The sequence below is a fragment of the Gymnoscopelus microlampas genome (assembly GCF_963454915.1).
Source record: "Gymnoscopelus microlampas genome assembly, chromosome: 15".
NCBI lineage: Eukaryota > Metazoa > Chordata > Actinopteri > Myctophiformes > Myctophidae > Gymnoscopelus > Gymnoscopelus microlampas.
In genome coordinates, this window is record NC_139952.1 from 10,077,130 (window position 1) to 10,103,844 (window position 26,715).

General features: G+C 41.5%; 3 protein-coding genes across 3 annotated transcripts; 1 reads left to right on the forward strand and 2 right to left on the reverse strand.

Moving 5' to 3' along the window:
- Nucleotides 1-177: 177 nt before the first annotated feature.
- Nucleotides 178-7,748, reverse strand: thap7 (THAP domain containing 7). The gene is made up of 8 exons (XM_084079573.1): nucleotides 7,689-7,748; nucleotides 5,616-5,695; nucleotides 4,781-4,918; nucleotides 4,470-4,550; nucleotides 3,386-3,558; nucleotides 2,912-3,075; nucleotides 2,016-2,223; nucleotides 178-1,692 (listed from the first exon to the last, which is right to left on the reverse strand). Exons 2-8 carry the CDS (start codon nucleotides 5,693-5,695, stop codon nucleotides 689-691), a joined length of 1,848 nt encoding a protein of 615 aa, XP_083935699.1. The 5' UTR covers nucleotides 7,689-7,748; the 3' UTR covers nucleotides 178-688.
- A 1,377-nt stretch (nucleotides 7,749-9,125) lies between these two features.
- LOC311061917 (uncharacterized protein) lies at nucleotides 9,126-14,070 on the forward strand. The gene is made up of 4 exons (XM_084080622.1): nucleotides 9,126-9,207; nucleotides 10,399-10,444; nucleotides 10,623-10,682; nucleotides 11,647-14,070. The coding sequence occupies exons 1-4, from the start codon at nucleotides 9,138-9,140 to the stop codon at nucleotides 13,286-13,288; spliced, it is 1,818 nt and encodes a 605-aa protein (XP_083936748.1). The 5' UTR covers nucleotides 9,126-9,137; the 3' UTR covers nucleotides 13,289-14,070.
- A 1,149-nt stretch (nucleotides 14,071-15,219) lies between these two features.
- On the reverse strand, nucleotides 15,220-23,614 carry s100v2 (S100 calcium binding protein V2). Its single transcript, XM_084079574.1, has 3 exons — nucleotides 23,479-23,614; nucleotides 18,801-18,932; nucleotides 15,220-16,375 (listed from the first exon to the last, which is right to left on the reverse strand). Exons 1-3 carry the CDS (start codon nucleotides 23,485-23,487, stop codon nucleotides 16,205-16,207), a joined length of 312 nt encoding a protein of 103 aa, XP_083935700.1. The 5' UTR covers nucleotides 23,488-23,614; the 3' UTR covers nucleotides 15,220-16,204.
- Nucleotides 23,615-26,715: the final 3,101 nt, after the last annotated feature.

Here is a 26,715-nt window from a genome sequence, read left to right on the forward strand (position 1 = left end):
ATACTGCTTACTTAGGGCGCGTTCGAAAATACAGCACTGAGCGCACTGGCCAATACAAACTAATAGGCGACTGTGCTCCAGTGCGTAATTTCCGAACGCACCCTAAGGCACCATTACAAGAATAACAAAGTAAACACATTTTTGCAGATGTCAAAGTGATACATTTTGGTAGGTAGGTGCTGCTGTCAAGCCAACCAAAACACTTTAATTACTCCTGAAAACAGTAATTAAAGTGATCTTACAAGCTACAAAACAAACAATGCATTCTTCATGACCTGTAATGACCAAATACAAAGTACACATTAGGGCTGCAACTATAGATTATCTTCTTTCTCTTCTTCTTTTCAGATTAATCAAATAAATGAGAAGCCTTCAAATCAATATCAATAATTGATCTACAAGATCAAAATGCGTTGTGATGCGACTTGTTGCAAGCATGTAGATCTGCTATTTTCACTATTGTTGTACACCACCATTGTACAGTATAATTAGTTTTGTATACTTGATTAAATCAATTAGTTCAATGAACTGTTGCATTCCTAATTGGGTGTGTAGTGTATGACAACCCACATCTGTTTGATTCAGTTCCAGTTGGCAAATGTTCTTCAAAGAACACATACAAATCTGTTATAAAAAATAAATAAAGAAAAGGAATGGGGCAAATTACTTATCAAACGAATATTTCTTTTCAGTCAATAAACTCATTGCTCAACTGAAGCTGAAATCCTTCCAAATGTTCCTTAAGTTTCTCCTTGACATCTTCCCTCATAACCACAGGAGTGCCTGACAAACACTGCTGACTGGCGTTATCAGAGGCCATTGCCACCCTCACTTCTCTTGAAACATTCTCTGAACACTCTGCCATCTGTCTCAGGTCTCTTTGAAACCCCACTTCTGACACCACGATAGCTTGCGCGTCCTCGGCCACCCCCTCCGCCTGGACCAAATTGACTGTCCTGTTGTCATCGGGGAAAGGTATCAGAAGCAGCTGTCCCTCTGTGCTTTCCTCTATCCAGCAGACCAGCTGCTGCTGCCCCTGCTGAAAGTTCTCCTGGTTTTCGGGACCGGTGTGTTCAACGCCGCCCGCGCCCGACTCTGAGAGGAGCATGCCGTGAGAACTCGGGCCGGGCTGTATGTGATGAACGCCCCCTGCCGACATAATCTGCTGCAGGTCTCTGCACCAAACCTGGGTTTGGTGCAGAGGCGCGGCAGCGGGTAGCTGTGAACTGCCGCATTTTCCGGGAGGACTTTCGATCATGACGACCTGAAGATCTTCGGGCTTAGTGGCCGCGGCGTGAGGACGGCAGCAGTCGTCGTCTTCCGCTTCACTCTCAGTCGCTAGCTTCTTTCGGAATTTTCTATCCAACCTTTTGGAAATCGCAACGCGTTTGTCACACTCTGCGCCTCGCTTAGTCGCCCGAGACGTTTGTCCGCCTCTGCTCGTCTTGGAGCCTCTCGGTACCACGTGACCTCCGCTGTCCTCTCGACCTCTCCCGCAGTAAAAGCAGTACCCCCCCTCCTCGGACACTTGTTTCGTGTCAGCTGTGGGAATCCAGCCTCCCAAGTCTACCACTTCCCCGAGTTCCCCCACGGCCCACAACAGGCCATTATTCTCAGTCTCTGCATCCGTGTCATTCTCATCAGGGTTCGTCGGTGAAGAAAGTCTTTCCTCTGCCTCTCCTCTGAATAGGCCTGTCAGGATCATGAAATGTTAGTTGATGATTAGTTGTCATACACGTAATTACGATTGATGATTAAAAGGTGGTGTAAGTGATTTTGTTTATGTTCAAACAGTTTTTTGTTCAAATATTTTAAAGCTCCTGATTGGATAAAATTGGTATTTTCTGATTACTAAAGAGCTGGACTGACGAGGAGAACCTGGTTACTAAATAAACACTCTATAGCAATGATTACAATCAGACTATAGAGATATTTAATACTTATTTTAACAAAACAAATCACTTCGCTCAAATAGCTGCGGTCGGGCAATTATGTCAGAACTGCGACAGACCCACCTCTGTACGGTTTATTGTCCATGCCCGGTGTCCTTCCCCCCCTGCCTCTGGGTCTGTCCCTGGACTGAAGCAGGGTGTGTTTGAGGCGTTTCTCCCGCAGCCTCACGAGGGAACCTCGCAGTCGGTTCTCTCGTCGCCTGGCGGCGTTCAGCTGCCGCAGTGCCTTCTCCAAGCAGTCGATGGCCTGGTCATAGCGCCGTCTCCACACCTATAGGGTTGTCCCAATCATGAAATTATAGCCAGGTGAGGTGACGATTAATTTGACGTACAAATAAGTGTGATTATTAAATAACACATATACAAAGGCTATTACTGAAATAGACAAAGAAATGACTGACTATGACAGGTACAAATAATCAGAATAAATCATGTACTATGGCCAAAACAGGTCATATATTTAAGTGAATTTTTAATTTTATACTAAAAATGTAGATGAATTCATAGATGAATGGAAACTATTCTGATGGCAGCCATATCAGAAAGAAATTGGAAACAACTTCCTTCACAGGTGTTATGATGCTAATTAAGGTTGTGTTCCTTTCTGGTCAAACAGAGTCAGGGTGCTGTTATTGTGCATGTTGGCTCACTGGAAAGACTCAGTGGAAAGACCAGTGTGTCTCAAAGTGTGGTCCAGGTGCCCTCGTGGTTCCTTGAGGGGGTTTCAAATGGCACCTTACGGGTGTGTAACTCTGAGAGTAACGGGGTCCACTGTGTTACACTAAATGGAACAGAGCCTTCATTAGAATCATTGGTAACACCTGTGAAGGAACTATGGAAGGGGCCAATTTCTCTCCAATATGGCTACTGTGTTTGCATAGAGCCTATTGAGATTATCTAAGAATAATTGTCATGATTGAGCGATTATGTAATAACTGTGACAGGCCTTATCCACACACCAGGGGGCAGAGCTGAGCGTAGTTGTGTTCCTTCGGCAGGTGGAAGCCCGGGGGAGGGGGCAGACGCCTCATGTAGCGTGATGGAGACACGGGGCGAGGAGAGGATGGTGACGCACTGCCCTGCTGTTGGGAGGAGTCGTCAGCCTCTTCTGGTGGACCTTGAGCTGGGGTTGGGCGATAAAACTTCAAATCAATATCACAATTATTTTACTTTTTTTGTTTTTACAATTAACTAGACCATACCCGTGGTCTGTGTGTGTGTGTGTGTGTGTGTGTGTGTGTGTGTGTGTGTGTGTGTGTGCTTTCTGCATGAGACAGAGGTTATGAGTTGGTGTCACATTAGCTCTGTGTGGAATTACTGGTCTACCTTAAGTCAGTCTGTTTATGGCGTGACATTGTGTGTAATGTAATGGTGGCGAAGTGTCCCCCACCTCCCCCATGGCCGGCCGGTTTCGGTGAATTGCCCAGCCCTACCTTGAGAAGAGGATGTTGTTTTTGGATCCGTCTCCTCAGCTGGGTCGTGTTTTGATCCATTTGTTGATGGCACGTTTTGAGCTTTTTCTCCTTTGTCGTTTTGAGCCTCTTCAGTTTCTTCCCGACTGCCCTCCTGGCGGGTAGGCTCTGCTTTCGTGGAGTTGGTTTGCCTCCTAGAAAATACAAAAAGAAGAGGTACATCACACAGGGATGCATGATGCTTAACAGGAATTACGAGTCCATGTGTGTAAGTGTATAGGATCAGAAATGACTACATTAGAGCAGTGGTTCTCAAACTTTTTTTGTGCCAAGGACAACCATCTGAAAATGATTTGTGCCAGGGACCCCCAGAAGAGAATATTTGTGTAAAATAGTTTTATATTATTCAAAAATGTTCAAACACTTTTCAAGATTTGTCCAAAAAAAATCTAAATAGCAGATGCACAACGCGCTGTGAGCTTGTAGATCTGCTCTTTTTAAATAGCCACGGTAACAGATTTGTGAGAACCAATGCATTAGAGGATCAGCGCAGGTTAGAAGGTTTGGGGATAAAACAAGAGAGGCGAGGTTGAGATGGTTTGGGCATGTGCAGAGGAGGGATGAGGGGTACATTGGGAGAAGGATGCTGAAGATGGAGCTGCCAGGCAAGAGAAGGAGAGGAAGGCCAAAGAGGAGGTTTATGGATGCAGTGAGAGACGACATGCAGGTGGCTGGAGCGACGGAGGAGGACGCAGAGAACAGAAGCCGATGTGCTGTGTAAGTGTAAAAAGTCGTAAAAAAAACGATCTTTTCTGAATGTTTTAGGGTTGTAAGCGTCATATTGCAAGAGCAAATGGGGCCAAAAGGCAATCTATTGATGCACTCATATCATGCATGCTGTAGAAAAGGTCAAAGAGAAAAATTAAAAATAGAAATGGTAAAAACTAATGTACAAAGTTGTTAATAAGTAAGTTAGTAGTAATTACTAAGTTGTGAAATAGCAATTTGCTAATAGATTGCCCTGCATAGATTATGACAGGGATTGTTGCTAATCTCGTGACTGAAAATCTTTGTTAGCGTTTGTTTGTAGATCAGTTTACCTTACCTGGGTCTTCCTTTACGTTTGATCTCTGGAGTAACTTCAAACAGAGTTGGATATGCATCTTCTCTGATTCTCCGGATCCCACTATAAACACATCAACAAATGAAAAGGTCAAATATCATTTTATAGTGTTCCAGTTTTTGTCTCCTTTCTCTTCGTGTTTTTTTTGTTTCAAAACTTCCATTTTCACTTTCACCGGGATTCGATCATTTTATGAAATTGATTATTTTATTAAATTATAAAAAAATAACCTTTTATAATCGATTAAATGTATCAGTTTGATTAACTGCTGCATGCCTAGAGGAGCCTTTTACCTGTATCCAATGAGCTCAAAGCTTTCAGGGGTGAAGTGTTTGGAGCAGAAATAGACAAAGTCAGTCTGTGGTTCCCACAGGCCGTCCCGATGGGACTGATTGATCCACAGGTTCCTCCTTGCCGTTCCCTTCGGTAATCTGAACACAAGAGTGACACACGACACAAGAGACTAAACCATAAGTCATTCAACATGAACAAACACATCAAAGATGGCATGGCAGCTACATAACACGCTTTTGAAACCTACTGTAGGTATAATTACAAGCTCAATTACAAGCTCACAACGTGTCGTGATGCAACGCGTTGTGAGCTTGTAGATCAGCTATTTTTGAACAATTTGTACAAAACAGGTACATCAGATTAGATTTTTGTTTTTCTTATAACATTTGACAATTTGGCCAATGTTTGACCAGTTTTTATTGTATAAATTGTTAATTACTTTGATGCAGAAATGCTCTTATTTTTTTATTTTAGAGGTCTTAAAAGTCCTTAAATTGTCACTTTACAAATGTGCAGATAGCCTGGTATACACTTATACTGTATGTCGGTTTGTTTACTGTTGAGTGAGAAAACAATGTTGCACATTAAGCTAATCATCTGGGGACCCCCCCAAAATCATGTGGGGACCCCCCTGGGGGTAAAGTCCCAAGGTTGAGAACCACTGGTATAGATCATTGGTTCTCAAAGTGGGGTCCCTGGAACAAAATATTTTGAGATGGGAGTCCGCGGCCAAATACATGTCCTTTTGGGGGTCCTTGACATGAAAAAGTTTGAGAACCACTGATTAGATGAAACTAGAAAATGCTGTCATCGTTGCGAGGAGGAGGGTCTCACTTGTGGAAGGTGATGCCAGCCTTGCGACTCTCCCTGGTGTCACGTGACTTACAGCCTCCTGCCGAGCAGTGTCTGGGCATCTGCAAAAAAAGTGACACAGAGTGACGATGAAATAGGCTCCATGCACAGCAGCCATATTGGTAGTGTTACCAATAATACTAATTAAAGCTCCGTTCCATTTAGTGTAGCACAGTGGTTGTCTTATTTTCAAGGACCCCCATACGGGTCCATTTGGTTCCATCTGTACACTCTCAGAGTGAGTTACACACCCACCATAAGGGGCCATTTGGGAACCAAAATGGAGTGTTTCTAGTGAGCCAACATGCATGATATCAGCACCCTGACCAGAATGGAACAGAGCCTTCATTAGTATCATTGGTAACACCTGTGAAGGAAGAAGAGGCCCAATTTCTTTCCAATATGGCTGCTGTGCATAGAGCCTATGCTGGTGAGTTATGTAAACGGAACTGCGCTCAAACGTTCAGAGGAAATGCACGCCCACGCGGCAATAAACTAATTATTTACACAAATCACATTGAACCATTCAATCCGGGAACGCATCTGCGTCATTTTAACCATTGTTTCATACTTCCGCTATAGCAGGGGTCTTCAACCCTTTTCAGGCCAAGGACCCCCTAGCTGAGAGAGAGATGAAGCAGGGACCCCCTCTATATTGTATAACATTTTGTTTCAGATTAAACTTTTTTTTTTGTTTACTTGGTCTGCTCTTTTTTCCCTCTACACCAAACCTCTTTGCCAAAAATAGCGCGAGGCGTTGTGAGCTTGTAGATCTGCTATTTTTGGCTATCATATCACACAAAGATTTGGCGTACCCCCTGTAGTAACTCTGAGGACCCCCTAGGGGTTCCGGACCCCCTGTTGAAGACCCCTGCGCTATAGCAAATATATACAAGCTCATGTCACTTTGTGCCACACTATGAGCTTGTAGATTTGTTTTGGGGGGAAAAAAATGATTTGTGCAAATCTTTGAATATATGTATTTTTAAAGCGAACATTTTTTTTACTCAAATCTTTGCATCTGGTGGTCCCTGGAACAAATATTTTGAGATGGGGTCGGTGCCTCGGCGGCCAAATACATACTACATTTTGGGGGTCCTTGACATACAGCTGCTATATGTTGGTGAGTTTAACGTTGTTTAATTACAATCAGATCAGAGTTTTCTGTTTGGATGTATGAGCTGTCAAGGGTTGGTACTGCAACTCTAGAGACAAGATATTAAAAATAGGATCTAAGAGTTTACTCACATTTATTTGACAGCTTTAGTTACTAGTTACTTTTCATATAATGATTTGACACTATGGATAATATTACAAGACGCGATAAATGTGTCATTACTATATTAGAAAAAAATCTAATATTAGGGACATCATGGCAATATATATTAGAGAATACTATTATTTACAATTATTATATTATTAAAATGGCTTTTCCCAGTTTCAGTGTCTTTCTCTTATCCATCAGGGGGGAGCAGACAATAATAAGCAAAATAAAATATAAAAAAAACTCCTCCCAGCTCCAATGATGTCGTTTTATGCACGTTATAAATATAAGTTATAACATTAATTATTATAGTTGTTGATCTAATTCTCAACACATGCAAGTTAAAAAGCAAACAATCCCAAAAACACCATAAAGCGTAAATATATAATATAATCCATCGCACTGGGATCTAAGTATATTAAAATAGAACAGATCTACAAGCTATCAACGCGTCAGTTCTTTTTTTGACACGCGACACCGTGGTACGACAAAGTGTAAACCGGTGTTAAAAAGGGGACTCTCTCTTTCTTCGGTGTTTCGCCCAGATGGGCGTGGTTATACGCCTAACCCTCCCCGGCTCACATGGCTCGAAACCACGCCTACCTGGTCGAAATACCAAAGAAAAACATTCTCCCGTTAAAAAAAGAGCAGAGAGGTGTGTTATTTACTCTATTCTAGATGATGGCCGAATGTTTAACACATTCTCTCTGCACGACATGAAAACAGTCTCAATCCTACTTCAAATACTGTCTAATTACTTTATTATGTACAAATAAATCGTTCAATATCACCTTTTTGCACGTTGGACCTCACGAAAATGGCGGCTCTGTCCTTCCTTTCCTTCCCTTTCCTCCCTGTAATGCCTCTCATTCGACGTTGCCAGATTTTGCGTGAGAAATAAGCAACCAGGTCAAGGAAAACTGGCACAAAAGAATCAACTCAGGCCACATGACATGAGCACTAACCTATGCATCGGCTATTTGAAAATAGCATCGCAAAAAAGTGTAATATTTTGTTTGTATGGGGGTCCCTGGCACATTATATTGTTATATGGGGGTCCTTGGACAAATACATATTGATTTAGGGGGTCCTTGACTTGAAAATGTTTCAGAAACACCGGTTTAATTAAACAATATTAGGAAACAAGGCCAAATAAGTGACTTTACAGAAAACCAAACCCAAATTCGCTTATAATAAGTGGACATGGCAACACTGGCTGTAATGCCTGGCTTTGGCTCCTCCTCCTCTTTCATAGAACGTCTGGTGCACTACTGCCCCCAACAGCATGAATTAGGAAGGAAAGACTGGGATCTATTCCGCTTGCGTGGTGCAGATCCGGTCTGCAAAGGATACGGAAATAGTCTGTGTGAGTGAATTTAAGTGGTTGCAAATGACCCGGATACAGAAGGCGGGCTTCAAACCGGATATGCGTTCTGAATAGTAACAAAAGGATTTCCACAGGTAGCGCAACAAGCCATATAAAAACGATAAAGGCATAATGATGAGTAATATAATATATCATGTTAAAAAAATCTGTATGAATACTGTAAAGTTGGTCTGAAACAGAGGTGATCTCCTCATTGCTTTTTTGCATGACCTTTTTGCAAACTGTTAATACAGTATTCAATCAATCTATTTTCCTTAATTTCTATCCCATTCTTGTTTCCTTTTTGTGGCAAATTCTGACAATAATCACATCTGCCATCAGCTGTTTATTTATTATTAATGATTGTGTTGTTTAAACATGTGTGATCTCATCTGTCGTCATTTTTGTGATGATGGATTCAAATGTTATTGTTTTGTTAATTATACTGTTTGTTCTCTTCTTTACTGAGCTCATATCTTCTTTTGCACTGATCATAACTGATGTCAACCTGTCCTCTAATTTCTAAGCAGGCATTGCAAAATATGTTATTCCAGACCCATTTTTACTTTTATTTTTTGCTAAGTTTGTTTCTTATATGCATTAAATTGAATGTGATGTATGCTAGTCTGCTTAATATTGAGAGTGCACAAAATAATAATAGGCCTATGCATAATTATACCTAAAATACTGAGGGGACTTTTTTTGACAGCATTCATCAAGTGTCTAAGTAGTAACTACTCTGCTCTCATGTTAAATAAGCATATCATTGTCCTTCTTATCTAGTGAAATGTGTCCTGTCATAAAAGCACATGAGACATGAGCACGGTGCTGGCTGTTCACTTTCATTTATAGGCTGGATCATCTCTCTGTCACCATGAAGACCTATCACTTTTATCTAATGTTAACCTTTCATCTGTCTCTGGACCCCATCATGGTTGATGCAGGTAAGAACATTACCCTTTATCTATAATTTAATCACATAATATGTACCCTAGTGCTGCTATTCTGGGATGATCATTTGCCAAAATTCACTGATCTACAAGCTCAAAACGTGTCGCAAAGGCGTTGTGAGTGAGCTTGTAGATCGGCTATTTTCGGCAAAGAGATTTGGTGTTGAGGGGGAAATGGAGCAGACCTTGTAAAGAGCCTTGGGGGATATGGTTAAAGGCATAACTTTCCTCCATTTTTAATTTAGAGTCAGATGTATGGTAAGTGAAACATCGTCATTTCAGTTGAATCTGAGGGCAAAGTTGTGGACATCCAAGCTGGACACTATGATCAACAAAACAAATTGGCTAAGAGATTCAATAGTTTTATTGTTTTTATAATAGAAAAATCTAAAATAATAAAACATACATCTTACATCTTGTGTAGGCCTAGGCCTACAGGTTGCATAAAAGTGAAATTCTTTGATTTTGGTTTCCTCACCATAGCCTTGAAGCAACAATAGTAAAACAACAAAAATGGATGGGTGAATTAGCAGCAACATAAACAATGACCAATAACATTATAGAATAGCAGCAAGAAAGAATGAAAACTGTATTATGCATAGGTCACATTGGTCACAGTACACCGAGGTAGGCCTACTTGTAGGTTCTGTGTGCTACTGTAGGTGTAGCCTACATTTGATATTCAAAGTGGTATGTGCCAATGAGTGTGGTGTGTGTTTAAGTTCCAGGTTCATGGCTTTCTGCATTCAGTATTCACACATCTTAGGTGGAAATTTAAAAAAAAAGCTACTAACTAGAGTTGTGGTAGAGAGAGAAAAAGAAGCGCTGCAGTGGCTCTGAGATAGGTGCTGTTTGGTGACACAGGTAGGATCATATAAACAAAAGAGGATTTCCAAAGATGTACTGCTTGCCAAAAAGGTGTGAAATGCAGACTTGCAAAGAAAAGAATTCCAAGGCATCCGTCTCACGTGAAAATGTATTTAGAGCAAGGCAAATGAGTATGACCAACGCGTTTCGACCTAGAAGGTCTTCATCAGGGTCTGTCAGACAAACCCTGATGAAGACCTTCTAGGTCGAAACGCGTTGGTAAGCTTTTTGGCAAGCAGCACTTCTTTGGAAATCCTCTTTTGTTTATAGATTTGTGGTAGATTGTGTACTGAACATTCACAGTGTTTCTAATTCTAGGTTGGAGTATCCAGAATCAGTTGTTTGCATCCAACACAGGACATTGGTGAGATATTATCAGCTGCTGCAATGTTGTTTTGCTTGTATGATAGAATGGTGTTGTAAACAAAACGCAAATGATTAATAACTACAGTATGTCTGCAGCATTCCATTCAATAAAACTTGTCTAAGTGATCGTCATGGTGATCTTCTGATACTGTCCCCTTTGACTTTGTTATATACAGGCCACATCCTGCAATCGAAGGCGACATTCTTCCAACCCCTGATCAAGTGGAAAGCAACAGGTTGGCCAACAAAATGAATAATTCTATCAAAAAAGACATGAAAAACTAAGTAGCTACTTGCTTTGTCACACACAGTAAAATGAAATCCTCAGTGTCAATGAATGAATTTAATTAATTAAATTAATGCCCGATGTATGCTCCGTCCTATGACAAATTATAATTCTGGCATAACTCATTTCATTGGCATAAGATTTCTGTGCAAATCGGACAATTTATTTCATGACTGTCTTCTATAGCCATTGTGATATACATTCAGCTGAAAAGTTTGTGCTTATAGGTCAGCTATTTTTGGTGCACATCGTAAGACAAAGTATAAGTCAGGCTTAAAGGTAGGGTAAGTGATATTCTCCTTGTCTCTCCAACTCTATCCACCTGTTTCTTGGCTGTGTGTTTTCCACTTCCTCTCGGATTTCATTGGATATCATTAGTCATCTGACCGGTTTCATTGGATTTCATTGGATCAAAAGACAGGAAGTGGAACACAGTGAAAAGCCTAGGAAACAGGTGGATAGGTAAACAGAAAACTCATTTTCAGGTAGGGATACAAATTGTTCTCCAATCATGAGAGAGAACTTACATAGGATACAGGCTAAACAGTTGCATCTGGAAGTGATGACACAAACAAATGAGCAGACAAAACTGGAAACATTTAAGCTGATAAAAACTAAACATTAAAAACTATAACATTTGAGCTGATAAATGGGTAGGCCTACTCTCTCCTGATTGGCTGAACATTTGCAACCCATCTGAAAATGTATTTTCTATTTGTTAAAGAGTTCGAGAGACAGGGAGACCGCTGTTACCGAACAAACACTCTTATAGCAATGATTATTATAAGAATATAGTGCTTTAATCTTTAAACAAAATCTTTTAGTTTTAACCAAAAAATATCACTTTTAGTGACAGCACATTTCTGTGCTACTCTTGCAATTCATTCATTCATAACTCCTTCACAATTTTATAGATTCAACCATCTTGACAGAGAGTCTAAGGGAAGCATCCTGTCCTCCAATCAAAATGTGACACTGTGTGCGGCTCTACCTACACATGACCATCATTACATAGTGATCATGGAGAATGACCCTGTGGTGATCGAGGCGGCCACTTCCCTCTTTGAAAGACGTCCTGGTTCATCAACCTTACTAATGTACCACAAGGGGGCACTGCATGTTCTCACTGGGGCCATCTCCCATGCGAATAGAAATGGGCACGTCTCATTGGTTGGTCATGGAAGCAATGGCGCGGATGGAACAGGTAAGCTAGGCGGTTACGTGCCGGAAGATCTCGCCACGGCCGTGTCGGCCATAAAGACCAAATATGGGCGTCTAGACTCTGTGAAGCTCATTGGTTGCGATCTAGGAAAAGATCTTCGTTTTGCGATGCAGCTGCTACAGACTCTCAGATCTTTCGAGGTGGACACGAAGCTGCACCTGTACAGTTCAATAATCTCTGTCAGGAGCGACGGTGAGATCCTGACGAAGGATGACGGAGTCTGGAGGTACAATGGCAGCTGCAGTCGTGTCACTGCAGAACTTAGCAGACGGGGCAACCTTGTAACAACGGTGGGACCCTGTCGTAGAGGACAAGCGGTTCCAGGATATCAAGGAAAAACGTTGTACTACAATAACTTGGAATGGCCGACACACCCTCAAATGTTTGTGCCCGCTGTCCTGCGCAAAAAGTATCCATCCATGGACTGTCTGGAGGGGCTCACCTGGAGCTTGTTCTTTGAGCAGAGCGAACGAAGGCGAGCTTCCGACTATGTTCCAGAAGATCACCAGAAACAGCCCGCTTGGCTCTTAGAGCCACAGGAGAGAGTAACATTCAAACATCTCACTAACATTCAAGATCTACTTGTGGAGATCCGGTACAACGCGAGAGAGGAAAGCGATTCCGACCTGTACTACGTTTTGAACGACAGCATTTATAAGGTGCAAGAGAAAACCCTCTCTGTCTTTCTGGCCGGGAAGTTCATGAGCCCGGATGACGCGGTTGAGCATTTCCTCGACAACTTCCAAGACCAAAAGAACATGACCTCCCTCGCCGACTTGAGACAGGGCCTCAAGGCGTCAAAGTTCAACAACTTCTGCCGGCAGACGTTCCAACTGCGGCAGTGTGCCTATAACTGTGAACGCTGGGGTCACTACTTCATGGCGGCGGTGTTTACGGCATCCGTGCGCAACTTCCGCACCTTCTCCCTCTTCCTCATGAGCGTCATCGCTTGTGAAGTGGGCCGCTCCAGAGGCACGGATAGCTCCATCTGCTCAGCCTTCGTGGGAGACGACCATCCCATGATGACGGAAGACCCCTGGCCCCAACGCGACAAGCGAGGGTTCTACGGCTGCACGGTGGACAGTGCTGAGGAGGTGCAGTCGGACAAAGTGGCCTGGTTGGATGAAATAGTGGCAAAGGAAAACGCCCTCTACGCCAATTCCAAGCAAATGATGGGTGGCATTGACCATGACCTGCAGACAGAGCTGGACATCTTCGGTAAGGTCAAGGTCATGAATAAGTACGCGTTCTCTTCTTACCTTGAGTACTTTCGAGGTACAGATGAGGGGAAGAAGCTTAAACGAGGGTGCACCTTCTCCCCTGGTCAGTCTTGAAACTGACCATCTTGTTAGGGCTGTTGTACTCCAGGCTGGCCTCTTCTTGAGTCCCGTCTCAAGACCACATGTTGATTGTCTTTGTCTTGTCGTGATTTTGTCCGCAATTTGACTCTTAACTCTTTTCTTCTTACTTTGGGCCAGAAGGAGTCTGGAATGTCCGTGTCCACTTGGTCCAATTCTGAGTTTCTCCAAATGTGTGAGCTTTAATATAAGGGTGCAATTTTTTGTTTTCATTCACTCTCAGATTTATTCTTTAATGAATTACTTATTTTCCTGAATAATGACTTAATTACTTGATTAACTGCTTAATTTCTGGAATAACTCATGCAATATTTAGCTTATGAGATTTAAATGTCAGATGTATTTTCTTTATTAGTACTACAGTGGTGTAATTTATTTACTTTTGAATACAGATCATTATATAGTAGGCTTAATTATAATGTACTCATTATCGGTAGCAGTAAGGTGTTTGACACTCTTCTGTTTTATGAGCTTTTCCAAAGTCACTAAATTATAACTAGTGTTTCAGATCAAAAGGTTTTCTTCTGTTACATAGTAATATCCATCTATTTGAATTTACATGAATTTGTTTTACCTTTTGATAAATATAATTATTTGGTCATGGGCTTGATTAGGATAAAACAGTGGTTCTTAAAGTGGGGGTCCAGGGATGCCCAGGGTTCCTTGAGGGATTGCCACGGGGTCTAAATTTTTGATAGTTAGCAAACAAATGGACATTTACAGGTGTGCAACTCTGAGAGTGTACAAATGGAATCAAATGGACCCTCACAGACCCATTTGGTTCCATTCCATCCGCTCCCAGAGTTATGGGGGTCTGTGGCTTAATGGATACCTTGAAATAAAAAAGTTTGAGAACCACTGGGAAAACATATTCTTCTGGTCTCAGTTTTGACTCTATGTCACGTAGGTTTAGGGGGTCTTGAATCTTTGAATACAGCATTAAATATTGCAGTGAGGTGATGTGTGTCTGAGATGTAAACTTCATAAAGTGGAATTGTTGTCATTATGAATATGTCAATCAGTTTGCACGGAACCACGTTTGCACGGAATTTCAATGATTGAAAGAAAAATAAATCCCAATGAATTTGGAATTTATATTCTCTGTTTAGCAATCCATGTTATTGAATAAAGTACTGTACTCTGTACTCTCAGCTCAAAAACCTTTCTTCATTCATTTGTACAAGTTTTTAAATATAAGATTCAATATATTGCATATTCTAGCAGTCCATACCAAGCTCTTAGAAATAACACACATTCTATTATTGTAGCTTTATCAGCTTTAGTGTTGTCTAAAACTACTAGTCCTATTCATAAATGGTACTTCCATGTACTGTACAATGAACATAACATAATAGCCTCTATCATTTTTCAGTGTGTTTCCTGTTTATATCCTCACAACTGATAAAATTAGTGTTTTCAATATGGATTGTTTTTCTACACCAAGTAATTCATCCCAGTCTGCATAATTTTACATCAAACATTATGAATTATCCAGTTTAGCACTGTATCCTTTGCTGTAAAACAAATAGCAAAAATAGGCTATCTACAAGCTCACAACGATATAACACATTGTGGGCTAGTATATCTGTCATCCCCCCAGTATGATATGTCCGAAATAGGAACGACAGGTTGAAAGTGGTTGAAAAATAAGCCCATTAAAACATATTACATTGAATTGGTATATGTTCTCTTCTGGTTTAACTCCCAAGCACGCACTGTATATGCAAATCACTGACATTACATTCATGACTAGAAGTATGAAAATGTGCTCACATTGATAAGTGCATAGTTTGATAACTGACCGTGAAACATTTGCATGGTAAACGTACACGCAGTACTGTTTCTTGTTAAACAGTTTTTACAATAACTGTAATTTAGGATAACTCATGATTTACCACCAAACTGAATTCAGAAAAGACAAAGTTCCGTTCTTTATTCTTTATTGCATTTGCAAAGGCCAGAATACAGAGAATTACAAAATATAAATATAGTAACTGCAAAGGGGGTAAACACTGGCAAAAATAATGATGATAAAAGGAATCTAAAGCAGATACTAGTATAGTGGTATTCTCATACAAATTAAATCAAATAGAGTTACTGTCCCAAACATTTTACAAGCCTGTGGCATGTTTTAGCCGCTATCAGGAAGAGAACAAATATATGGAAATAAAAAATACTGTAAACTGCATATAATAGCATTAATGTAGCTACCAGACAATAAGACACTTTGTGAAATTTAAGCTGCAATCCATAACTCATAACTAGTACATTTGGAGTGGTTATTGTTCTAGCTGCTCTTCTATAAGATCCTGTGGTCAGGAAGGACACCTACTGGTTGACAAGTGCTATTGCATTAAGGTCAAACTGCAATTCATCTAACTCAACAGACATTTGGACATGGGGGACCCGGGTTAATAAATTAAGGATTGCAGCTTTACCTGTTAAACCATATAAAATCCAACTGATATTTAAGCAAATTGATCTAATTTCATCACTTGAACAATCTATACTTCGTAAAATGGACCCTAGTTGCAACTAGTACTTGGTATGCTCCTTTTTATTCACTCTACACCAAATCTCTTCGCCAAAAATAGCATATCCACAAGTTCACAACACGTCGCAATGCGTTGTGAGCTTATAGATCTGCTATTTTAAGTGGGGGTTAAGTTTCTTGCTCAAAGACACCTCTGCACATTCCCAGGGTGAAGAATTAAACCTGAGACCCAGGCTCTCTACCCATTTAACTATTGCCGCCATCTAATGCTGGGGTTCAAGTGGTTAAATGTGTTTGTCAGTACACTGAAGAAATAGAGCATTTTCAAAGTACATTGTAGGACTTTTGGAATAGTTGTGGAGTTGGCCTCATCTCTGTGCTTGATGGTGCGGTGCTGCTCACAGCATGATGCAGGTGCATTTGGAAACTTTCTCCGCACTGAGCAGACCATGCTGGCCGATGGCTAGAGACTGGATCAGATCCCAGAAATGCTTGAAGGAGATTCCCTCGCCATCAGACACGCCCATCTTCTGAAGGATCTCTGACAGGCCTTGCTCCGAGCCGGCGCCCTATAGGAACAGTCAGAGAGAAAACATAAAACAATTTGACGGGTTGGGAGTTGGTAGGTCGGCTATTTACACCCTTTTTTGACCCATTAAAACCTGAGGCGATTCTTAAAAAAATCCAAATCCTAACAGTTTTTAAAAAAAAATCCCCCCCAAAAAAAGGCAAGATTTTTCAAAAATAGCAGATCTACAAGCTCATAGCGCGGCACCGAGAAATCTAAAGTGACACAGATGCGTTCCAGGTCTTAATGGGTTAATTGCTTTTGAACATTATGGAAAATCCTTATGACTTGCCCAAAATAGGGACACCAGGTTGAAAGTGGTTAATACTCTGACCAATGAGCATTGACGATTCAAACATGGGCATAGTGCCTATTAGTAATATTCTTGTATTGATTGCATCATCATAAATGCAAAATGATTGAAAAATAAAAATGGAATCATGGGAACGGTGTATCTCCAATGTGGATCGACATGATCCTTCAAGTATTGTCAACTCCTTCCTAAAAAAAACATGGGCAAAACCAAATGATTGATATGAATAAAATGTAAATAATAGCATGTTATTTTAACCAATGTGTATGGTAGTGTATGTTAATACTATAATATTACTAGTCTCCCTACTCTGCAACATTTAGACCATGATCTTTTCTTTCTCTGTTTTGTTTCTTTTCTTTATGAGGTTTAATTCATAAAAGAAATAAGTCCCAGATGGCACATTTAATGTGAGTTTGTCAGAACGTTAACCAGCAGTGTTAAACACAATACTGTTCTTTACACTGTGGAGATCCACAAACAAAATAACCCCAAAACAAAACAGCTCAAACAAGCCCTTTCAACACAAGGGTGTGGTTTTGTGTTTGCGCGCGTAGAGAGAGAGAGAGACATTATTCATGCAGTCTGGTGGGTCTGTGCATGTTTCTGGCAGTGTATGCTTTTTGTTTGGGAGGGGTGAGGACACTAGTATGAGGGAAGGTATTAAGGAACATGTCCTGGCTCTGTGATCAGTGACAGGCAAGTGACAGAAGCATGCACTGTCAGCCATTACATTAAAAATGTAATACTTCATGTCTATGCAAAGTAACATCGTTCCCAGTTTCATCTCCATCTCATGAGGAGATGAAGCCTGGAAAAGAACTAAAGGGTTGGGAAAAAAATAGCGTTGTCATCTGCACCATAAGAAGATGTATGTCAACAATTGTAGTTTTGATATGTGACAGCTAGAAGCAGAGATGGCCTTATGTTTCACCCACTTCAATTGAAACGGGCCCAGCCCGCTGGGGGCACAAAACTAACACACAAGACTTGAATTGAGTCAGAATCATAAGATTCAGTCATCTATTTCTGCTGTACCCTAGCCTCGTTCCCAGCCTTTACTCATCTCAGAGGAGAAGAGGCTGGTCACAATCTAACGCAGAGTGTCTATAAAAGGCGGGACTTCAGTTGCATCTTTTTTGACCCACTTGACACTTGTTTCATACACAGATAATGTAAACAGATTTCCTTGGGCGGTACTTCGGCCAAATTTCAGTACTTCCGTTTAGACACTCAACCAGCCAAGACTTTCCCAGCGTGGCTGTACCCTATTTGTCAAGGCAAGTCAAAGTCTCACTTTGACGGATGTTTCAGAATGTGGGAGCGACTGCAAACTTCTATACTTAGCTGTGCTCGTTGTGAGCTTGTGGATCAGCAATTTTCAGTGCGCCTCACTGTGCGCAACCAAGTATGAATCAGGGGCATGAGAAGTAAGCACACCGTAGCACGAGCTGGAAATGCGCTTGAGAACGCACTGTGCCATTGACAGCACTTACCAAGAAATGCGAGTGTTGCCATGAAGAGGTAAATTGCCTTAGTCATCTTTCAGAATGAGACCTTTCTTTTCATGGCCATAATTCCACCCTGAACTTTTCGTGGTCATAATTCCCCTAAATGAACCAAATAATGTTTTTTTTCCTGTCCGACATTAGCTCTTGAAACAGGACCCCGGATCCTTAAGCCCGCCTCTGGAGGCTCTATGCACAGCAGCCATATTGGAAAGAAATTGGGCCTCTTCTTACTTCCTTCACAGGTGTTATCAATGATACTAATGAAGCCTCTGTTCCATTCTGGTCAGGGTGCTGACATTGTGCATGTTGGCTCACTAGAAACACTCCATTTTGGTTCCCAAATGGCCCCTTATGGTGGGTGTGGAACTCTGAGAGTGGAACCAAATTTGGTTCCATTTGTACACCCTCAGAGTTATGGGAGTCCTTGAAAATAAGACAACCACTATGCCACGCTAAATGGAACAGAGCCTTAATTAGTATCATTGGTAACACCTGTGAAGGAAGTAAGGAAGGTGCCCAACTCATTCCCAATATGGCTGCTGTGCGTATTGTGTCGGATAAGTATCATTATGTACATATTATATACATGTTATGTACAGTACCTTTGCCAGGTTGGGCAGCTGGGAGGACAGAAGCCCTTTGAACTCGTCTGTCTTCAGTGTAGGACCATTGTCACCGGCAGCAGAATGGAACTGGGTGACCAACGTTTTGATGGCGTTCTCCAGCTCAGAGCACTGTGGGAGAGGAGCAGGGGAGAGAGGGGGTTATGCTCACATTTTAGGAATTTAGACAACCCTCTAATTCACAGTGACTTCCAACAATAACACAATACTTTCAGCAGCTTCTTCATTTTTAACCACTTTAACCCTGGTGTTTACATTTCAGGCATGTCATTATAAAACGGAAATTAAGAATTTCAAACAAGAAAGAAAAGAAAAAAGGAATGCTGACCCACAAGCTTGTTAAGTGTTGTGAGCTTGTAGACTGGCAATTGAAAACATTAACTTAGACATATTTTGTGGTCAATTGGTTATGTGCAGAGGGACAAGGGGGACCCAAGAGGGACCCTTTTCTTGTGCCTCCTGCTCAGGTACAGTACATAATCCTGAGTATTAATTTAACCCTGAGAGTGTCAAGTGGACCCATAGAGACTTGGAAGACTGGCTGGAAGTGTCTATTTCTTACAGTTTAAACTGACAGTCTGATTTTGTACCAACCACATTGTGTTTTCACTCTGTCCCTGTGAGCAGCATTTCTTTGCTCCTGAGTCACATCCGTTTTGGCTTAAAGCACATAGTTTGAATGTTTCCACATATCTGCAACCTGGGTTCTGATGTTCAAGTCCTGAATGACTCACAGCTTGGCCATCTCATTAACCCACATTTTAAAAACACATTCAACGTGTTTCTCTGCTTAGTTCTACAAATTCACATGTTCAGATGTGTTGGGAAGTATCATGATCTTGAGCAGGCCAAGCCCATCCCCAATACGTTTCAGAGACGATACCAGATAGACAGGTTGAAGGGTAAACATCTGACTGTTCTGCTCTTTCAACAATATGGGCAATTCAAAGTTCTTTACACAAAACTTAAGAGCTTTTAGACAAAGTGCAAAACACATTTGAATACAATTACTTAAATAAAAAAAATCTTCCGTCTTAAGAATAAGCTAAAATAAAACTAATACTTATAAGAGAATAAAATTACAGAGCAGGACAACACAATAACAATAAACTCAGTTAAATGCAACAGTAAACTAGCAGAAAATAGCAGATCTACAAGCTCACAATGCGTCACATTGCAATGTGTTGTGAGCTTGTAGATTGGCTATTTTGGCATAGATATGTAGTGTAGCCCATGGGAATGAAGTCAACTAAGTATCGGGTTTAAGTGGTTAAAAGCAGACTTGCAGTTTTCTATTTTAGTTTGTTTCAGATAATGTGTTGCATACAAACTGAACACTGAACGCTTCTCCAGGTTTAGTTCTGATGCTGCGGTCAGAAAGCAGACCTTTCATGATGTTCATGATTCAAGATCAGAGATGTACTGTTGGCCCTAAACCATTATATGCTTTATTACCTACAGTAGGAGTCTCTATACCAGTGGTTCCCAAACCTTTTAGCTCACATTTGAACTCAAACTACTGAAAATAGCCGATCTACAAGCTCAGAGACGCATTGAGAGCTTGTAGATATGTTATTTTCACTACTTCTTAAAAGTTAAAGAATTATGTAATCTTATGTAAAGTCTTTGATGTTTTATTTACTCGCGCGCGCGTGTGCGCGCGTGTAAATAAAACATGTAGAAACATCAACTGGGAAAAACATAGAAACAACAACTGGGCCAACACAGCTAATTAAAGGTAGGGTAAATGATATGTTTTTGGTTAAAACAAGACATTTTTGTTAAAAAGGTAGATAGTAAGCATTGCTATAGAGTGTTTGTTCAGTAACAGGAGTCTACCTGTCTCTCCAGCTCTTTATTAAACAGAACATACATGTTTAGGTAGGTGACAAAATGTCAGCCAATCAGAAGAGAGTACCCATTTATCAGCTTCATTGTTATAGTGTTCAAGTTCCAATGTTGTCTGCTCATTTCTTAGTGCCATCACTTCCAATTTCACTTGTTTAATCTGTACCCTCACTGAGTTCTCTATCCTGATTGGATAGAATTGGTATCCCGACCTGAAAATGCATTTTCTGTTTAATAAAGGGCTGGAGAGACATGGAGACTCCTGTTACTGAACACACACTCTATAGCAATGAGTACTATCACAATATAGAGCTATTTAACACTTATTTAAACTCACTTACCCTACCTTTAACACTAGCTCTGATATAGATGGTACAAATGAAATGCTTAAAAAAATGATTTGCAAAAGTGTCCAGTTCTCTTCCATTTGTCCAGGGACCTCAAGGGGGTCCAGGGGGTACCCAGCCAAATGATTGATAGTTTATCTCCAGGTTTTCTTCAGAATATGTATGACACTATGATTTATATGACACTATGGCACATCAAGAGTCCGCTAGTACAGACTTTTTAGACTTTTCAATGACCCGCATAACTCTGAGAGCGTACCAATGGTCCCCTACGGGTCCATTTGGTTCCGTTTGTACACTCTCAGAGTTACAGACCCGACCACCTTCAAGGAACCCCGAAGGTCCCTTGACCACTGTACTAGTATACAGTAAATTAAGGCTAGCTCTTTAGTCTTTATGTGTTTCTGGTAAATATTATTGTCCGCTCGTTTGTATGTGCATGACAAAAATGTCCACCACAAGGGGATGAACCCCTGGTCAGGTCTTAACAATAGAAATGTTCAGATTGGGTTCCACTGAGACAAATCCTGACACCTTGAAACGAAAAAAATGTTGAGAATCACAAGACAATACCCTACAGAATACAGATAGGCTACTGCAGTGTTTCTCGACCTTTTCAGGCCGTGACCGCCCAACATAATCATATTAGAACTAGAATTGTAGGAGTTGAGGCATTACATTTAGTTTGACTCGGTTTCGCAGATAAATGTTGTGAAAATAGCCGATCTACAAGCTCACAACGCCCCTATTTTCACAATTGATGTCTTCCTTATATTATTTGACACTTTGGCCAATGTTTTACCAGTTTTTAATGTATAGTTTGTTGATTACTTTTTTTTTTTTATTGGAGGTATGAAAAAGGTCCTAAAAGTCCTTAAAATTGTCACTTCCCTGTCATTTTTTGAGGACCCCCCACAAAAAAAATCACGTGGGGATCCCCCTGGGGGTCCCGATCCACAGGTTGAGAACCACTGGCCTACTACTGTGTGTCTAGTTAATGTCACCTGTCTGTCTGTGAGTCACACTCCCAGCAGTGACACAACAACTCAACACAACAGTGTCTCAGGTCTTGTCATCAAAGTGTCCTCTGTCTGGTAGACTAATGTCATTCTCCTCCTGCTTAGCGTCCCTTATTTGTCTAAAACAAGATTATGACCAGTCTGTAGAATAGACTATTGTCAGTGATGTAAAGTAACTAAGTACATTTACTCAAGTACTGTACTTTAAGTACAATTTCAGTATTTCCAATTTCTACTACTCCACAATTATTTGACAGCTTTAGTTACTAGTTACTTGGTGGATTTAGATTCTTATTACTAAACTAATACATTAACCACTTAAGCTCTATATGTATTTGAAAATAGCAGATCTACAAGCTCACAAAGCCTAGCTATTTTCAAAAGTTTTATACATTTTGAAATCTTGAAATGGGACATATTCTGCATAATGAGTACTTTTACTTTAAGTATATTTTGATGCCAATACTCCTGTACTTTTACTCAAGTAGATTTTGAATACTGGACTCTTACTTGTAACAGAATATTTTAACATTGTGGTATATTGATACTTCTACTTAAGTAGAAAATTTGATTACTTTTTCCACCACTGCTGTAGCCTACTGTACATAGGTCGGTCCTTGTCTGGAATATTGTGTCACCCCATGGACACAGAGACTTTCAGCACTATACCCCGTAGACACTCCAAACATGTACAAATTGAAAATAAATGTGCTTACCCCCACACTCCAAATGTTAACTCTCGCTACGGGGTAGTAGTTTAATGTAATAATCCATATCTTTCAATAAAGAAGTGTTTTAATGCCGTCTGTGGCCGAACGCCATTTTTTCACCCTCGTTTACTTCCTGTTTATATTGAGTGTAATTCCGGGTTTCACCAGATGGGCCGCGTCACTACCGCCCATTGGGAACTTCCGACAGAATCGGCCACACAGACGGCATTAAAACACTTCTTTATTGAAATACATGGATTATTACATTAAACTACTACCCCGTAGCGAGAGTTAACATTTGGCGTGTGGGGGTAAGCACCTTTATTTCAATGTGTACATGTTTGTGTCTACGCTACGGGGTATAGTGCTGAAAGGCCCTGTGTCCATGGGGGGTGAACCCTACAACTCTCGTAGATTGAAAACGTCAGAATCATAAATACGTCTACGAGAGTTGTATTCTACAGCTAAATCTGCCATAGCGTCGCAAAACGGTCGTTTATGAATAAATAAAACATCAACTATAAAGTCAAAGTTCATGGTTCTTCTCGCGGTGAAAACCACGCGTATAAATGAAAAGAGTGGAGGAGAGAAAAAGAAAGAAAAGGAGGAAAAAAGGCTGAAAAGAGTGTCTTGTGAAACACTCATAACGCCCACGTCTACACATTGAATAGATCTTTACAGTAAAGAATTGAAGAATAAATAAAATACGATTACAGTGCAAAGCTTCGCTCACCTGTGCCATGTTGTTGATGCGGGTTTTTGCCGTTAGAAATGGATCAATTCTTCTTTCTCCAGCAGTTTAGTTTAAACAGATCTTCCTACCATAGTTTAGTGACTCACACACTGGTCTGGCACGGATCTCAAAAGTCCTCCCTCTAAAGCCGAGCTCCGTTCCGTGAGCAGAAATAGGACATCTGGTTTTCGAGCTAGCAGAAATAAGGTTTCCGGTTGCCTTCAAAATAAGATCAACATTTTGTAATGTTTTTTAAAAGACACATCTATTTTAAAAATACATTTATGATGTATGTCTTTTAAATGGCGCATACTAGAACACTTCTAAGTATTTTTTTTAAAGAGACACATGTATTTAAAAAATACATTTATGATGTATGTCTTTTTAAATGGCTTATACTAGATCACTTCTAAGTGCTAGGTTGTTCCTGATTTAAACTGGCTATTGATCGCCATTAAATGTGCACAGTTTCTGATCCTGTTTTGAACTTTAACTGGATATTCATTTGTGTTTGTTACATATGTATTTATTGTTTTTGTATTGTTTGTCCATTGTTGTAATAATGCTGCCTCTAGACCAGGTCACTCTGGAAAATTATCATGATATGATATTGTTTATTGCAGAAGCAAATAAACAATGATAAAAGCAACAACAAAATATGCTACAAATAATAATAGTAGATAGTGCAGGTGAGATTTAAAACAATAAAGCATGGGGTGTTTATAATGCTGATCTCAACTATTTAAAAACTAAGCGGGAGAGGTGTAAAAAAAAGAGTGGCGGGCCGTCCAGTGAGGTCAGAGGTCAGAAAAGTGCCCTTTTCTGCCATTTTCAGACAATAGTGGACACTGGACCGGAGACGGCTGCCGATGCCAGCACTTGTGACATACACACGCGTTCGGGGAGACCCCCTCTACAACGCCACACTCTCCGCTAAGCGGGAGAGGTGTAAAAAAAAGTGTGGCGGGCCGTCCAGTGAGGTCAGAGGTCAGAAAAGTGCCCTTTTCTGCCATTTTCAGACAATAGTGGACACTGGACCGGAGACGGCTGCCGATGCCAGCACTTGTGACATACACATGCGTTCGGGGAGACCCCCTCTACAACGCCACACTCTCCGCTAAGCGGGAGAGGTGTAAAAAAAAGTGTGGCGGGCCGTCCAGTGAGGTCAGAAAAGTGCCCCTTTCTGCCATTTTCAGACAATATTGGACACTGGACCGGAGACGGCTGGGGATGCCAGCACTTGTGACATACACACGCGTTCGGGGAGACCCCCTCTACAACGCCACACTCTCCGCTAAGCGGGAGAGGTGTAAAAAAAAGTGTGGCGGGCCGTCCAGTGAGGTCAGAGGTCAGAAAAGTGCCCTTTTCTGCCATTTTCAGACAATAGTGGACACTGGACCGGAGACGGCTGCCGATGCCAGCACTTGTGACATACACACGCGTTCGGGGAGACCCCCTCTACAACGCCACACTCTCCGCTAAGCGGGAGAGGTGTAAAAAAAAGTGTGGCGGGCCGTCCAGTGAGGTCAGAGGTCAGAAAAGTGCCCTTTTCTGCCATTTTCAGACAATATTGGACACTGGACCGGAGACGGCTGCCGATGCCAGCACTTGTGACATACACACGCGTTCGGGGAGACCCCCTCTACAACGCCACACTCTCCGCTAAGCGGGAGAGGTGTAAAAAAAAAGTGTGGCGGGCCGTCCAGTGAGGTCAGAGGTCAGAAAAGTGCCCTTTTCTGCCATTTTCAGACAATAGTGGACACTGGACCGGAGACGGCTGCCGATGCCAGCACTTGTGACATACACACGCGTTCGGGGAGACCCCCTCTACAACGCCACACTCTCCGCTAAGCGGGAGAGGTGTATAAAAGAGTGGGCGGGCCGTCCAGTGAGGTCAGAGGTCAGAAAAGTGCCCTTTTCTGCCATTTTCAGACAATAGTGGACACTGGACCGGAGACGGCTGCCGATGCCAGCACTTGTGACATACACACGCGTTCGGGGAGACCCCCTCTACAACGCCACACTCTCCGCTAAGCGGGAGAGGTGTAAAAAAAAGTGTGGCGGGCAGTCCAGTGAGGTCAGAGGTCAGAAAAGTGCCCTTTTCTGACATTTTCAGACAATAGTGGACACTGGACCGGAGACGGCTGCCGATGCCAGCACTTGTGACATACACACGCGTTCGGGGAGACCCCCTCTACAACGCCACACTCTCCGCTAAGCGGGAGAGGTGTAAAAAAAAGTGTGGCGGGCCGTCCAGTGAGGTCAGAGGTCAGAAAAGTGCCCTTTTCTGACATTTTCAGACAATAGTGGACACTGGACCGGAGACGGCTGAGGATGCCAGCACTTGTGACATACGCACACGTTCAGGGAGACCCCTTTACAACGCCACTATATGAGGCCCAGATTGCCTCCAGTAAACAACACTATCATTTAACATTAAAATAGTGCATACAGTTTTGTAAGTGACTATAACAGAACCCCCACATTGTTTATTTTCACAATTATAAAGAATAATATAAATAATTAATGAAAATAAACTTTTAAGTGCATACTTTTAGTGGCATGTCTATTACATCATGTGTACCAGCTTAATATTAATCAGGCAATGGAAGTGGATCCATTTCAAAATGTGTGACATTTTCAAAGAGAACTCTGGAACTTTATTTGTCACTTACTCGATACAGGTACAAGCAGTGAAATGTTGGGACCTGTTTCTAACCAAACAAAATATGTCTTTTTAAGTAACAATACTGATGTAATGAAGTAGAAATACAATAATAGATAACAGAAATAAAATGCAGTGTAGAGGGGGTCTCTCCGAACCCGTGCTTATGTCACAAGTGCTGGCATCCCCAGCCGTCTTCGGTCCAGTGTCCACTATTGTCTGAAAACGGCACTTTTCTGACCTCTGACCTCACTGGACGGTCCGCCACACTTTTTTTTACACCTCTCCCGCTTAGCGGAGAGTGTGGCAGTGTAGAGGGGGTCTCCCTGAACGCGTGTGTATGTCACAAGTGCTGGCATCGGCAGCCGTCTCCGGTCCAGTGTCCACTATTGTCTGAAAATGTCAGAAAAGGGCACTTTTCTGACCTCTGACCTCACTGGACGGTCCGCCACACTTTTTTTTACACCTCTCCCGCTTAGCCGAGAGTGTGGCAGTGTAGAGGGGGTCTCCCTGAACGCGTGTGTATGTCACAAGTGCTGGCATCGGCAGCCGTCTCCGGGCCAGTGTCCACT

What these genes read in the sequence shown, in the direction of transcription:
- thap7 (XM_084079573.1), bottom strand. Translation starts at nt 5,695, where the DNA reads ATGCCCAGACACTGCTCGGCAGGAGGCTGTAAGTCACGTGACACCAGG. An exon ending in GCTGGCATCACCTTCCACAA is followed by an intron (nt 4,919 to 5,615) that starts GTGAGACCCTCC and finishes TCTTGTGTTCAG; the next exon opens with ATTACCGAAGGGAACGGCAA. An exon ending in AACAACATCCTCTTCTCAAG is followed by an intron (nt 3,076 to 3,385) that starts GTAGGGCTGGGC and finishes GCCCAACCCCAG; the next exon opens with CTCAAGGTCCACCAGAAGAG.
- LOC311061917 (XM_084080622.1), top strand. Translation starts at nt 9,138, where the DNA reads ATGAAGACCTATCACTTTTATCTAATGTTAACCTTTCATCTGTCTCTG. An exon ending in GCATCCAACACAGGACATTG is followed by an intron (nt 10,445 to 10,622) that starts GTGAGATATTAT and finishes TGTTATATACAG; the next exon opens with GCCACATCCTGCAATCGAAG. An exon ending in GATCAAGTGGAAAGCAACAG is followed by an intron (nt 10,683 to 11,646) that starts GTTGGCCAACAA and finishes ACAATTTTATAG; the next exon opens with ATTCAACCATCTTGACAGAG.
- s100v2 (XM_084079574.1), bottom strand. An exon ending in AGCTGCCCAACCTGGCAAAG is followed by an intron (nt 16,376 to 18,800) that starts GTACTGTACATA and finishes CTGTTCCTATAG; the next exon opens with GGCGCCGGCTCGGAGCAAGG.